The 15,370-nt window shown below is 39.5% G+C and overlaps 1 protein-coding gene across 1 annotated transcript; it reads right to left on the bottom strand.

The window, feature by feature from the left end:
* Positions 1 to 3,860: 3,860 nt before the first annotated feature.
* On the bottom strand, positions 3,861 to 12,795 carry LOC135465426 (uncharacterized). The gene is made up of 7 exons (XM_064742666.1): positions 12,781 to 12,795; positions 10,640 to 10,704; positions 8,179 to 9,396; positions 7,928 to 8,010; positions 6,674 to 6,852; positions 6,045 to 6,175; positions 3,861 to 3,990 (listed from the first exon to the last, which is right to left on the bottom strand). The coding sequence occupies exons 1-7, from the start codon at positions 12,793 to 12,795 to the stop codon at positions 3,861 to 3,863; spliced, it is 1,821 nt and encodes a 606-aa protein (XP_064598736.1).
* Positions 12,796 to 15,370: the final 2,575 nt, after the last annotated feature.

Consider the following 15,370-nt stretch of genomic DNA (forward strand, 5'->3'; position numbering starts at 1 on the left):
TTCGTGGTTTTGCCTTTCTGTCCTTCGTACTGTGGAGTTTTCCGTCTTATAATTGGTAAGATCGATACTAAGAAAACGAGAAAGCCCCAACGCGGCTTCCATACTTTAGATAGGGACCGTGAGATTAATACTGAACATGCACAAATGTCCCAAAACTGATGCTACTATATACAACTTCAGTTTTGTTGATAACAACAGAATCGGTGACAATTAAGGTACCGCTTCTTGATCATTTTAAATAGATATGTGCCTACTGCCTACGTTAACATTACATCTCTATAATACACTTTGACACCATGATTTCGACGTCACCACAGTGACGGCGAAAACGAGACAACAGCGTGACGTCATACAGCTTCCACAGAGACTTCATTGAACTATTTAAACATGCGCCACAGACCGCTTCACACGGTGTAAAATGAAACTACTCCCATTTAGCCTTGAGTTCCACGTATCACTGTTTATATATTTTTCTTTTACCTTTTTCTTGTCAATTTACGCATATGCTCATCTATAAACTTTGACAAGATCTAATGAGAAAAAACAATGAAGAAGCTTTGTGGAAACGACCCCATGCAGGTGTTGGATCATGTGCAAGTTTTGAAAGGAAAACTAGATTGTGTATACTTATGTCGTCTTTCTTGGCTGTTAATGCTATCATTGTGTGCATGGTGTGAGTTGGGTTTGGGGGAAAGGGAAGCTCTCCGAAAGCTGACCACTTGCTTAACAATCTGGCATGTGTGGTTAAAACCCATGTACATCATAAATATACTTATCATATATCTATGGCCGTTACCCACCTGATACAGAGTCATCCTATATATTTCCGTGTATGCATCCTCTGAAAACAGGAACTATTTTCAATGTTTACAATGTGTACAATCAAAGCGCCTTCTACCAAGGGAAAGTCCTGACATAACATCGGAATTTGTTGTGACGTAACTACAGCAACAACATTAAATTGTAAAAAATGGTCATTTAATAGTCTTCTAGCACATAAAGAAACGACAAGCATGTCCCCTATAGCCATGGGGGAAATTATGTAACTTTCAAGACCAAAACTGCCCAAACTTTGATGCGTAAATTAACTTTTACGCATCAAACATGGTTAACGCCGCGACGCCCCGACATTTATTAAAGTTCATTGAAAATAAGACCGACTTTCTTGGTGAAAATCCTTAACTTTGTCCCTTAGGCAACCTAAATACAAGGTTGGGCAGATAAATATTCACGTATTGATCTATCCCAGCCGGTAATCTGATCTCGTTTCACTCGAGGTGGAATAAATTTGTCACATGAATCCGAAATTTAAGTTTACGGTTTCCATGAACCCGGCGTCTTTGGTCTTCCCATCTTCTGAATGTAAACAGTAAATATAGCAAATATAATCCTTGCGCACACACTCACGCCAGTCGTCAGTAGTTTCATCATTAATTTCGTTTTGAAAATTTTCAGTGGAGCTACAGCCACACACGATCAGTGGCTACACGGCCGCACGAGGATGACAGTTTAAACATATGCAGGCTTTACATCACTGCTGTAGAGCCAAACTTTCAGTCCAGTCATCACCATGTACTGTAGCCGTTCCTTTCAAACAAGATGTGATTTTAAAGCATACCGCACGTTGACACTTTGTCAGTATAACCTACGTCTCCCTCACGTGACAATAGCGCGTGGGGTCATTCCCGTGGGTAGGGATTTGACCGTGTTTCGTGAAGTGGCGACCTTGTAATAGGCTAAGCTCGTGAATGTTCACTAAATTGATTTTTTTCAAACACTTTGCCCAGATTCCTCCCACCATAATGCTGGCTGCCGTCGTATAAGTGAAATATTCTTGAGTACGGCGTAAAACACAAATCAAATAAATAAATAGATATTTTGCGATTGATACCAGTGAAACAGAAAGTTAAAGAACATAGTTATTTTCGAGCTGAAGAAATTGTGCTCATTAAAAGATGAACTACATTTTGTCGGTGAAGAGTCTCTAGTTTTAGCAAGTCGGTCCACTGATTGATGAAAACCCGTGTGCGTTTTGACCACTTATGATGCCAAAAATAAAAGTATATGATAAATAGATTATCATGTTAGTGCATGTTCCGCCATGTTGTATCAGCTGTCGTTGTCTCTTCTAGCTCCGCTGATAGGACAGGCCGACCTCACGCAACTCTTACTGATACATCACGCGGATCTCTGTGATGATAATCTCTCTATATATACCCGCGGCGTGTAGCAAAATACCTAACTGGTTGCTTAACTCACACTCTTGAGTTTGTCAAATTGCTTTGGCAAAGTAACACGCTGTAGATCAGGACCTTTCCGTTTACTTTATGCCTGAATTAGCGAGTGTCTGGAATCATACAGGAGATACGGTAGTATAACCTATACAAATTCTCTGTTTACGAAGAAATATGGCGAAGTTCGGCATCGTCAAAGGTTTCAAGGAACTTATGTTTTGGTGCTCTATATTTTGCTAAGGACACGTTCTAGCAAATAGGTGACAACATTGAAATCTATAAGAATGTTCAATTTTTGTTTCATTTGGTGCACAATTACCTTAAACACAAAGAGCTGGCACTCATCATTGAACAGTTATGTTTTATGAATTCTTGTTCAGTTAGCGTTTAACACCGTACTCAAGAATGTTTCACTCGCGGTAAACCACCACATTTTGCCTCGAAATGGCTTCGCCCGGGCGTAGAGGCTGTATATTCATCGCTTTGAATTATAGACCGCCACATTCGATATATAAACAGCTGCAATCCAAGCGAAACTGAGATACATATTTTATTATCAACGACTTACACATGGCATGGTACACGGTTTGAATATTGTTTTCACTTAGTCGCCAAGAACATGCATTGCACTTTTCCAATATCACTGAAAACTGTTGACTGCTTCTCTTTGTATTATTCAGTCCTAATTTCGTACTTTATATACTTTCTTAGTTCTTTGGTAGTTTGTGTTGTACGTCGTTTTGGAAACTGACCTTGCAATTATTGACCTGGAACGTCCATATTGGTTGAGGAATGTCTGTTTCGACGCAATGATTGAGGTAAACTGTTAGAATGTCGACAGCAACAGGGCGTTTACTAGCGAAGTATTGAGTCCTGTTGGCTAAATTTATATAACTATGCGTCGGAACAGACGTATACCAACCATCAACGCACCAATAAACCAATTCAACTAAACACCTACCATTATTATGGAAGACCAGAAAGAGTTCGATCTTTTATTCTTTATTTTAGCGAACACAACTAAGGTGAATACAGCGGACTGATTTTGTTACGTGCATTTGTCACATTTTTAAGACCTCTTACAATTTAAATATAACACCAACTCACCGATGGAGGTGAAGTTTTTTTTTTCAAAACTACTCACAAAATGAACTTATACGTACGTATACGTCTGTTTTCTTATAAATTACATATATCAGTATAAATAACGGAATATATAGGCCTACATTTATTTATTTATTTGTTCATGTGATGTTTTACGTCGTACTCAAGAATATTTCATTTATACGACGGCAGTCAGCATTATGGTGATTGAAACCAGGCAGAGACCGGTGAAAACCCGAGATCATCAACAGGTTGCTGGAAGACCTTCCCACAAACGGTCGGAGAGGAAGCCAGCATGAGCTGGACTTGAACCCAGAGCGACAGCATGGGGAGGCATAGGTCTAGAAAGCATTGTTCACATATGTACCAATTTACTTTAAAGAGCATCAAAACCTACCCAACGTCCAAATGATCTTTTACTACTTTGAGCTGATAATGTTTATTCCTTACACCTATAGGTTATGAATTTGAGCACAGTCTCTGGGTGGCACCCGGGGAGATAACTGTTGTCGGATGATATTCCTAGACAGGGAAGCAGACCGCCTGGACTCTACACCCCTCAGCCGGATTAGCACCACAGGCCTCTGCTGGTGAACAACTGTTCATTGCAAAATCTATCTTTGTTCCAACGAAGGTACCAGCTGTTCTATCCCTGCAAAATACAAATGATGTAAAATGTTTAAAAAATCAGGCACTGTTGTTTTTTCTCACCTAACTTTCTTTTGTTTCACCAGCTGTACATGTTCCCGACTATGTCTGATCACATTTGCCTCCTTTCTTGTGAAGAGAAATAACTAAAACTCAAATTTCACGACTGTAAAGTGTAAAGTATTTACATGAAAAGTTGGAATAAAACCCTGACTGAGGCAAGATGCCGTATTTCTCCGCTTACGTGTGACCATTTGCCAGCTATCACACTGTGGTCGCTCCCCTGATTTTTCTCTCTATGCTGTACACCTTAATTATATTGTCAACCTTCAGGCTAGTCATGTTAGCTACATTGATATTAATTTCCTGCTCTCCGTACATGTCGGTGTATAAAACTGTCATTTCCTTGACCTAACTTCTTTCGTTACACAAGCTGTGCACGTTTTAAGACAAGATGTGTTTTAGTGTATACAGTACTCAGAAGCATGGCCAAGGTATAAGTTTGAATGTAGTCCATTTTCTTGGGTACTATACTTTTAATTGGCTAATGACATTCGGAAGCATGTTATTCAATGGAGAAAAGGTCAAAGAATAATAATTGATTGTAATAATTCATTGATAACATGGCAATGCATTTGCAGTTGTGTAACGGGTTTTCAGTACATGTAAGAGTTAATTAATTTTTTGTTAATAAATTATGGCAGTTATCATAGGTACGGATATTAAGCTGATTAATGCTAAAAAGACAGATATAATCCCAAAGAGCCCAAATAATCATTTATTCAAGACTTCAGGGATTTTTCCTCTATAGATTTAGGCAAATAGCGGTGACAAAAATGCTGACAATAATGCAAACTAAGTTGATTAATATATAAATTACAACAAGGACAAACAAAAGGCACTTAGCTAAAATTCAGAAATCTCGTTCAGAGATATGGCATCAAAAAATGGTGACAGTTATGCGTGTATTAAGCCTAAAAAGGTCAAATGGTCCGACTGACTATCTCAGCAATGTTAAGAAACATGGCGGCTAGAAAGATGATGGCTGACAGACTTACCCGGCGGATATACGATAATATAATTTATTCCTATGGGATTTATTCGTATAAGAAGTAATAACTGGTAGATTTCTGTATCGTTTCTGATTGGCTGATGTGGGAGATAGGCAAGTCCAGGCTATTCTTGGGCTAAACCAAATTTTAGGTATGGCAGAATTATGCAAGCATAAAAAAAACCCATTACCAAAGTTAACCCAGAAAACCCTGCCTCCACTGTCAACCAATCAACTTTTTTTTCTGTATCGCTTTGGCTAAATCCATCGTGTTTGTTGGCCGGTCATTTTATTTATGGAAATAAAACGAGTAGAGTAAAATGTTAATGAAGCGATTTCTGGTTCGAAACCAGATGAACTAAGTGTGAATGCCAATTTCAGTACCACAATCTGTGTTGCACACAGAAATGTGATCCCCAGATAACGATAACACCGGCATTTAATTACGTACTTCCATCTAATCCCAGGAATTTCCAAATGAAAATCCGTGAGTTTGTGTGGGAATTATATACAGGATTCAACTCGAAATTATATTTCTGAACCATGCCTAGTCCTGTAGCTGCGTGGATCCTTGTTACGTCTCTGCTTCAACAACATACACGCTTCACAGTTTACCCCCACGAACTGCTACTGTTGATTGGGAGGCGCATTCTTCATTTAGATGTCATTAATGTGGGTTGTAAAGTGCTAGATAGGGCGTAATCGTCTAGGAATTTATCTTCAGAAACTTTATCAGATCTTTGCCAGATAGGAGTCGGTCCCAGTTTCACGTAAGACAATCGAATCTGCGGGCTTCGAAATTTTGTTGACAGACTTAATTTTGTTTAAAGGACAAAGATCAGGTCAAGCAATAAACGGATGAGACTGATAGTAATGGTGGTGACAGATTTGTGGTGGTCAACAATGCAAAGTTGAGTGACAGCCCAGGATTCTGAACAGTTCACGGATTCATGCACATCACGCTAATTTTTACGCCAAAGAAAATAATTCTTGTTACCGATACTTACAGGGCCCAACAGCCAATAATTTGAGTGTTTGTATCACAGGTGACCACTGGCGACTGGGAAAAAGATCCATCATTTGGTTCAGATTTGAAGGTATATGGTCCGGAACAGCTGGGTACACACAAGGCTTGAGCCTGCATTTGCAGAAAGATAAAACACATATTTATTTATTTTTTATTATTATTGTTATTTTATTATTATTTGGTGTTTTACATTGTACTCAAGAATATTTCACTTATACGACGACGGTCAGCATTATGGTGGGAGGAAAGCGAGCAAAAGGAATATTTGTTGTGGTCAAAGATATATGGTAATAAATAAAAGCATGGTCACTTCTTGGTAGATACTGGCATCCTTGAGTAAAATTGAACGTTTCTCGCGATAGTTGGGTTTTAAACTATTTGAGAACAGAATACATCTGTAACGTTTATATATTTGAATCCTTTGAAAACCATTTCCGTATTGTAGAATATTTCACTTGATACGTCAGATATATGGGTTAATTGAACAAAACAGACAGAGCCCGGAGAAAACCACGTCACCTCAGGATGTGACTGACAGACTTTTAGACATAAAACTGTTTTCAAGCTGTTGGGAAATTGAATTCAGATATGAGAGAAAGAAAATCTTACACTAATTGGATCACCGGTTCCTTTTATGGCTCTACATGTATTTCCGACGACTTCTGTTCCATCACAGATGTTACTTTCAATATCACATCTACAGTCGATCACATCATAACCTGCTGGACACGACGCCTCAGACGGGCTATCAGGGCTGTTACTTGGATCGCCAGTCGTAAAGATTAAATCTGAAAAATTAAAACATTTGTGACGACACAAAATATTTATCCGAATTTATGCGATCAGAGTCTCAGCCGCCTCCATGTTAAAGACATAGGACTAGATGTTCTATTTTTCATATTATTTTCCTATTTATGATTATTTATGGAAGATATAGGGGACGTGTCAAGTTTAATATTCATCTGACAGACTTCCTACGTCGCAATACAGGCTCTTGTAATTTAATTATATAGAATTTTGAACCTGCGGAAGGTCGTTGGTTTCCCCCGGGCTCTGCCCGATTTCCTCCCACCTTAATGCTGGTCACCGTCGTATAAGTGAAATATTCTTGAGTTAGGCTTCAAATACATAAATAGTATTTTGATTTTGATTAGTTGCTTATTTCAGTAGCTGTTCTGTTGTATATAATCGACGCATTTTAATTGAGAGAGAGATGGCTATTGACACTGAATTAAAAATTCTAGGAACTGACATTTGAGTGCGCATGCACCGAACAAATCGACAGTAACTAAAATTCCACATATGATGAGCTTCCACTAAGCGTCAAACATCTTTTACAGTGTGAAGGTCATGTGAAGAGGTTGGTGTATACATAGTACACATATCTATTTATACACAATACACTCTACGAATTCCGTTTGCAATGCCGACGGGCAACGTAAGTCAATCTGCTTTTGCAACTTCCAAACAGTCTACAAATGAATACATGTTTTTACTCCAAAGCAAAGTTGATCGCTTTACCCTACTTTGCATCTGGCATACATGGGCTAGTGTCAGTACAGGAAATGATAGATACGTGTAGTTGGGACCTCTATGGCCGCTGTGGTTAGCACCTAAGCGCGGCGCAATGACCGTGAAACCTGTCGCGGCGAGTGCGCTCAGCTCATGCTGGTTTCCTCTCCGTAAGTGAGCGGGAAACGCCAAGCAAATAAATAAATAAATAAAGATACGGGCAGTTAGAGGAGCCATATAACAAAAAGGATAACACACAATTTACAGAGTTTATTTTCTGCAACAAATTGTAATCGTTTTACTATTGTTCGGCAAATGACACGTATGTAGAACAAATATATTATATATTACCTGATGGGCATTCATTCTCTGGAGCGACTTTTTCGTGGATGTATTCTAAAGATTCCAAGGTGTCCGCGAATCCATCTTTCATTCTGTAAAACAACAACGACAACCATGCGTATGTAGTATTATTGTAGGAAACGACACCTTTGGACATGGCGCAATACATGTATAATCTACTTGTGTATGTCTTCTATTACCATTATGACAAATCGATATTTCTTCGACGCTAATTTATCAAAAGTTTATAAGGAACTTACTCGTTACAAAGATCACAAGTTGGTGGCTGAGGCTGTGGGTGCGGTGGGTAAGTTGGTGGCTGAGGCTGTGGGTGCGGTGGGTACGGTGGGTAAGTTGGTGGCTGAGGTTGTGGGTGCGGTGGGTAAGTTGGTGGCTGAGGCTGTGGGTGTGGTGGGTACGGTGGGTAAGTTGGTGGCTGAGGCTGTGGGTGTGGTGGGTACGGTGGATAAGTTGGTGGCTGAGGCTGTGGATGTGGTGGGTAAGTTGGTGGCTTAGGTGGTGGGTGTGGTGGGTAAGTTGGTGGCTGAGGCTGTGGGTGAGGTGGGTACGGTGGGTAAGTTGGTGGCTGAGGCGGTGGATGCGGTGGGTAAGTTGGTGGCTGAGGCTGTGGGTGGGGTGGGTACGGTGGGTAAGTTGGTGGCTTAGGCTGTGGATGCGGTGGGTAAGTTGGTGGCTGAGGCTGTGGGTGGGGTGGGTACGGTGGGTAAGTTGGTGGCTTAGGCTGTGGATGCGGTGGGTAAGTTGGTGGCTGAGGCTGTGGGTGGGGTGGGTACGGTGGGTAAGTTGGTGGCTTAGGCTGTGGGTGTGGTGGGTAAGTTGGTGGCTTAGGCTTTGGGTGGGGTGGGTAAGTTGGTGGCTTAGGTTGTGGGTGCGGTGGGTACGGTTGGTAAGTTGGTGGCTTAGGCTGTGGGTGGGGTGGGTAAGTTGGTGGCTTAGGCTGTGGGTACGGTTGGTAAGTAGGTGGTTTAGGTTGTGGGTGCGGTGGGTAAGTGGGTGGCTTAGGCTGTGGGTGTGGTGGGTAAGTTGGTGGCTTAGGCTGTGGGTGGGGTGGGTAAGTGGGTGGCTTAGGCTGTGGGTGTGGTGGGTAAGTTGGTGGCTTAGGCTTTGGGTGGGGTGGGTAAGTTGGTGGCTTAGGCTGTGGGTACGGTTGGTAAGTAGGTGGTTTAGGTTGTGGCTGTGGTGGGTAAGTGGGTGGCTTAGGCTGTGGGTGTGGTGGGTAAGTTGGTGGCTTAGGCTGTGGGTGGGGTGGGTAAGTTGGTGGCTTAGGCTGTGGGTACGGTTGGTAAGTTGGTGGCTTAGGCTGTGGCTGCGGTGGGTAAGTTGGTGGCTTAGGCTTTGGGTAGGTTATTGGCTTGGAAACTTTTTGAAACTGATACTGTGGCGGTATAATCAATCCTGGAGGAGGCGGTCTTATCGGGTGGTTGGCCAAAGACGAGTTTCCCTGTGCAAGTGTAACTCTGGAAAAGAAGGTGAAAAGTATTAAAATTTTACCACTACAAGGCGGAAAAACTTTGCTTCTTTATATTCACCAACAGACGATATTTTTGTGAACACTGTTTAAGCACTCATTTTTTATTTATCTATTTGATTAGTGTTTTGTGGCGTACTCAAGCATATTTCTATGTTTATATTTCCTTATAATAATATTTCTCTTTCTCCTATTTTGTTCCCTGATAGCTCAAATTCCCTCCTAGCCATATCAGGGCGCATTTGTAATGTAGCTTACAGTCATTTTGTGGAATTTTTAAAAATTCTACTTGTATATTTGACTAATTTTGTATTTTTATCGCATGGTTCTTTTTATCCCGTATATATCATTACTGTTAAAATTAACTACGAGTGAATCCGAACTTTGCACACATTAATAAAAGAAAATACAACGGGCCCAATACTAAAGGCCAACAGAGACATGACGGAGTTGTGATCCTCAAACAGCCACAAACAAAAGACAAGGACAATACATTGTTGCAAGGTTCATTCCATCCCCACACAGTAAACAGATTCATCCAGTCCTGTATGCAGCTTCCATGTTAAGTATATAGAGACTTTTGAACAGTTTTGAAAACTTTTGTTGCTATTTGCATGAAAACTACTTGCATCAAACTATACGCTTTTTTTCTTGTTATTTTAAACGTTAATTAAAATTAACACACATTTAAGCTATTAAACATACATTCGCGTAAAAATCAAGATCGAAAAATGACAAATTTGGGAAAGGGTCGTGAAAAAAAACACCTGCACTATTTTGATGTCAGTAGATTCATTCGTCTAGCAGGAGTATTTATTTAAAGCATTTGGATTAAAATCCAGTATGGCCGTCAAATCACAGCTGAATCAGCAACAAAAATTTCGGGGTACAACTTTATTTCATACTTCAAAACATATGAAAGTTTCGTCAATTTAGGACTAACCCTTTTTGCTCGAATCATCACACAGTTTTACGGAGAGTTATTTTCTAACAACAAGGTTTCAAGAAGGAAAGGCTTGAACCTTACTGATAAATCAATTTTTACATGTTGTTTCCAGCTATCCGCCCGGTGAATCTTGCAGTTTTTTCAGTTTACAAGGAATGGCTTGTCACGTGTATCATAATAATTCACAATTTTTAGACCTTTTTAAATTTCGAGCCCTTTGTGAATTATTATATAAAGTGCCCTTATAAACCTTGATATGTATATTCAGTTTGCTAATGTATCTTACTGTACAAGGCTGTAGATGACCGCCAAACCCGCGATGAAACAGGTTCCGGATTTCATGGTTGCAACCTAAAAACAAAAATAACACATTTATAATTTTAAATTATATGCTACATTAATTTTATGACCGTTTGCAAGATGCTAAATTCATTTCTTTATCTGACTGATATTTCACTTATACCACGGCGGCCAACAAAATGTGGGTTAGGAAACCGGATCGCCCGAGGGAAACCCACGGCCATCCGCAGGTTGCTGTCAGATTATCCCACGTATGGCCCGAGAGGAAGCCAGCATGACCAAGACTGGAAATGAATCCACGCCCTCCATGTCTGGTGATACAAGGTGCTTTGAACCTTATGAACCAATCCAGATGAACTGCATTAACTGATTTTAAGGCTTTTTGAAAAAGGGCATCAGTCATTAGAGAGTGGTCATGATGGTATCATAAAGCACATAGCAGATCGAAAACATCCCAAAAGTGTAGCGAAGTGAAAGTGAGAATCTTTCTAGTATAAACGCCGCTATATACCCGTGCAGCGATAGTCGGGTCATACCAAAAATTTGAAAAATGATACTTGTAGCTGCCTCGCTTGGCTTTCACTAATAAGAAGTTAAAGCAAGGAAGTAGAACTGGTTGGCTAGAAAGTCAGTATAATGAGGCTGGTGGGGTGTCATATCTGGTGTCATTGGCTTGATACCTCAGTGACGGCAATACTTTGTCGGCAGGGACTCGCCTTGCCTCAAGAGGACACTTTATATTTATACACACCTAATGACTCCTTATCGTTATATGACTGAAACATTGTTAAGTACGACGAAAAACCCCAAGTATTCATTCATTCATTCAATGGTGGGAAAGTAGCAGAGAATGTAGCCCACCAGGATGCATGTGGAGAGCTAAGACTCGCCCAACATACACATAACTAACGTAAACTCATGAAGGTAACATAATAATAACAACTAAAAGTACATACATACCTTGATTAAATTGTTTCTCTTCGCGGCTTCTTAACTCAGCTGTCGGTCCGAAACTACGACCGTTATCACTCACTTGTTTTCACTGTTTATATAGATGAGTGAATATTTTTATGAAAATCGTACAATTTTGCTGACATATGACCTGTCAAATACCATATCACACGTTAGTAGGCTTATGTGTTCTGACATGTGGAATCTTTCATAGTTTGCTGACGTTCTTCCTATTTTTTGAAGTTGGAAAAGCATTATCGTTTGCGTATGCAAACTTGCTATTCGTTAAAAAAACTATATAAAAATGCGAGCCTGGCTAGAGTTTATACTGTTAGAAAACATAAATCTATCCATACAGTGCTGAGCACAATAAATCTTAACGTAGCCTAATTCTGCTGTTTTGTTGAGTAAGCATTTGTTGCCTTGCAAATTTTTAACGGCTGTATATTGGCTACTGGTAGTGTTAAAAAGAAAATTAAACTCAGATATCATACAAGACAACCTTTTAGCCCAAGGACACTCGCTGGCTGAGGTAGTTAAAGGATACAGATGTGGCGAGCACGCCAGCACGGTGCAATGACCCAGGAGCCTCGCAACAATGCCGTCGCTGTGAGTTCAAGTCCAGCTCGGTTGCATGGCGTATGATCGTGGGTTTTAGGCCGGTTTCCGCCCACCATGTGTCAACACGAGTCAAATAAATAAATAAATAAATAAAGCAATATGGAACTGATATGATTATATGGATAATTATTGCATAAGTTTAGGTCGGCAGCATTGCAGCCATGTGATGAGTAATGTTTGCTTGAACAGTCGCCATGCTTCGTTTCTAATGTGAAACTTGCCAAACACCAAGAGAATCAGAGAATAGAACTACGTACTCGGGGGTAAGGGAATCATATTAACAGCATAGTGAAAGAGCAACTGGTGTTACCTCACAGGAAAATTAATAATAGGCATACAGAAAGATTGTCAGATAACGTAAACTGTATAACAATTAGTCTGCGGTACAGCAATGCTGACATGCATTCCCTATCTCAGATTTCATCAACAGTCGACTGCAACGACATCATTGCCAGGTTTGTGCTGGTGAATGTCCCGCATGGACGACATGCGAATGTAAACAGAGCTCTAGACCTGAAGTCATTCATCTTTCATATTTCATGTATCATGTTTCACCTGAGATGCTGACATGCTTGAGAGTTTAAAACGTTAATCGTTAATGAGACCTTTAGAAATTAATGGCTGATGTCTGCAGAAGTGATATTGTGAAAAAAGAATTAGGACTAAAAACTGAGTGTGATCCACAAAATGTATCCGTTAAATTTGACTACATGATCATTTAATCCAGAACAGCAAAAAGAAGAAAAATAATTAAATTTTTTCTATGCGGATTTTTTGTGCGTTCTGTCTCGATGATATCTTCGCCTCACTGAAAAAATCCATAGCCTCAGGGAAAGCCACTTTTTAAAGAAAAATTTCATGCAGATATAAGCAAACTCAGCGCAACATTAAGTTATTAAGTACATTGAAGTACAAGTTATCATTTAATCGGAGTAGCAAACTGGATATGTAAACAATTCTATACTTTAATTAAAATCTTTCTTCTATTATTACGCGGTATGTGAAAAGAAATCATGTCGTTAATATATTTCTTATTCGGTTTCATTATGGTAATATTATTGGGCCTCGTTGGACAAGTGGTTAGCTTGCTAACACAACATAGTTAAAGTCCAGTCCGCTCCTGATGGTGGTGGATTTTCTTTGGGGTCTGTCTGGCTTCATCCCACCACTTTGCTTGCCGCCGTCGTATAAGTGAAATGTATTTTAGAGTACAGCGTAAAAAACACCATTCAAATACATAATTCATTCAGGTTGCAGGTATAGAAGGGATATATATATATATATATATATATATATATATATATATATATATATATATATATATATATATATATATATATATATATAAACATTGCTAAGGTGTTTAATATAATTAAAGACGTACAGCATACAGAGAAAAACCAGAGCAGTGACGACAGTGTAATAGTCGACAAAGGGTCACATCTAACCGGTGAAATACAGTCTCTTGTCAGTTTACTTCAATCAGGGTTTTATTCTAATTGTTCATGTAACTGCTTAAAAAGCATCAAATTCCAAGCATCCTAGCACCATAACTTAAGTAGAATTAGGTTTAAAAAATTCAGCGATGGTAACAATTTATTCAATGAAGACACTGTACTGATTATCATATTTAACATACAATAACATTAAAACAATGTTGTTTAAAACAATTAAAACAATTGAAATACGATAGCTCTCGTAGTACTGCATCAAGGTTCGCTCCCCGGGATTGCAGAAGCGTGTATGGCAGCAGAAGTGTGTGTAAAACAGCAGATTGTGTTTCTCAGAAGAAATGTATCACGGCAGGAATGTATATCTCAACCGAAGATGTTTGTCACATCAGAAGTGTATATCACAATGGAAAATTGTTACAGCTGATGTGTGTGTCACATACTTCACGCAGTTACATGTATGTAGAGGCAGACCCTGGCACTCGCCATAATGGAAATGCTTTGTCATTGTCTATAGGACGTGAAGCGGTATGTTATTTCCTACATTATGCACTGATTTATGTTTTCTCTTGTTTAAAAGAGTTAACAGGATGCAGATTCATATTAAAGTTTAATACACAAGTAGTGTAAATCCGAACAAAAAATAACAACAACAAAGGCTTATTTTTGACTCCATTTCTCCAGCATCACGGCACTTCATTTCGCCATCATCACGACACTTCATTTCGCCATTAGCACGGCAATTCATTTCGCCATTCATCAGGAGAACCATATTTCATGGTAAACATTACAGATGTATAGGGACAATGTCACCAGATGCTAACTAACTTAACTGAGGATATATATATATTTATTTATTTATTTGATTACTCCAGAATATTTAACTTATACGACGGCGACCAACATTATGTGAACTGAGTTAAAATGAGTCGAACACAAGGTTTAATAATATTAACTTTAAAGAGGTAATAAAGTTTGCGAACGACAGGTGAGGAAACATGTCATGGCGAATAGAATTTCAATGTAGGAGCAATGAATTTGATCTGTCATCAACCTGCAGTTGGTCGAGGGTTTCCCCTGGGCTCTGCACCAGTCAAATAAAAAAATAAATAAATAAATTAATAAATAAATAAATGAATAAATAAATAAAAGACCTATGAATTTGTGGATTCCCCAGCTATCAGAACTCGGGGAGCCTCCTAGTGACAATAAGGTAGTCCGCCACGCTCGTCTGGCCGTTTCCGCAGTCTGACTTTCGCTGAATACCTCGTGTCTTCGAAGTCACACGCACTGGTCAGTAGCTTACCAAGACCCGGAGGTTTACCCGAGTACTCCGGTTTCCTTCACCCATAAATCTGAACAAAATATGACCACTTCAGTGACCTAATGTTTAGAGCGTCCGTCTCGAAGTCGAGAGACCCAGGGATTAAACCTGGGTCAGATGAATAAATCAAACGGTATGACATAGTTCAAGATTGCAGAAGCTAGAAATGTGACCACGTTAGAAAATGTCATAATGTGTCATTGCTGGCTAACATGTAGGAGGAATTATGGACAAAATCAACCAGAAATGGCACAGGACAAAAGTTTACAGTCTACAAAACAAAGCGACAGTACCACCCAGATATACCACACAAGTTATTGTGACATTTCTGTCACACTGCGACATATTTGACTATTGTGACATTCCTGGA

This window comes from Liolophura sinensis, chromosome 5 (genome assembly GCF_032854445.1).
Source record: "Liolophura sinensis isolate JHLJ2023 chromosome 5, CUHK_Ljap_v2, whole genome shotgun sequence".
NCBI classification, from domain to species: Eukaryota; Metazoa; Mollusca; class Polyplacophora; order Chitonida; family Chitonidae; genus Liolophura; species Liolophura sinensis.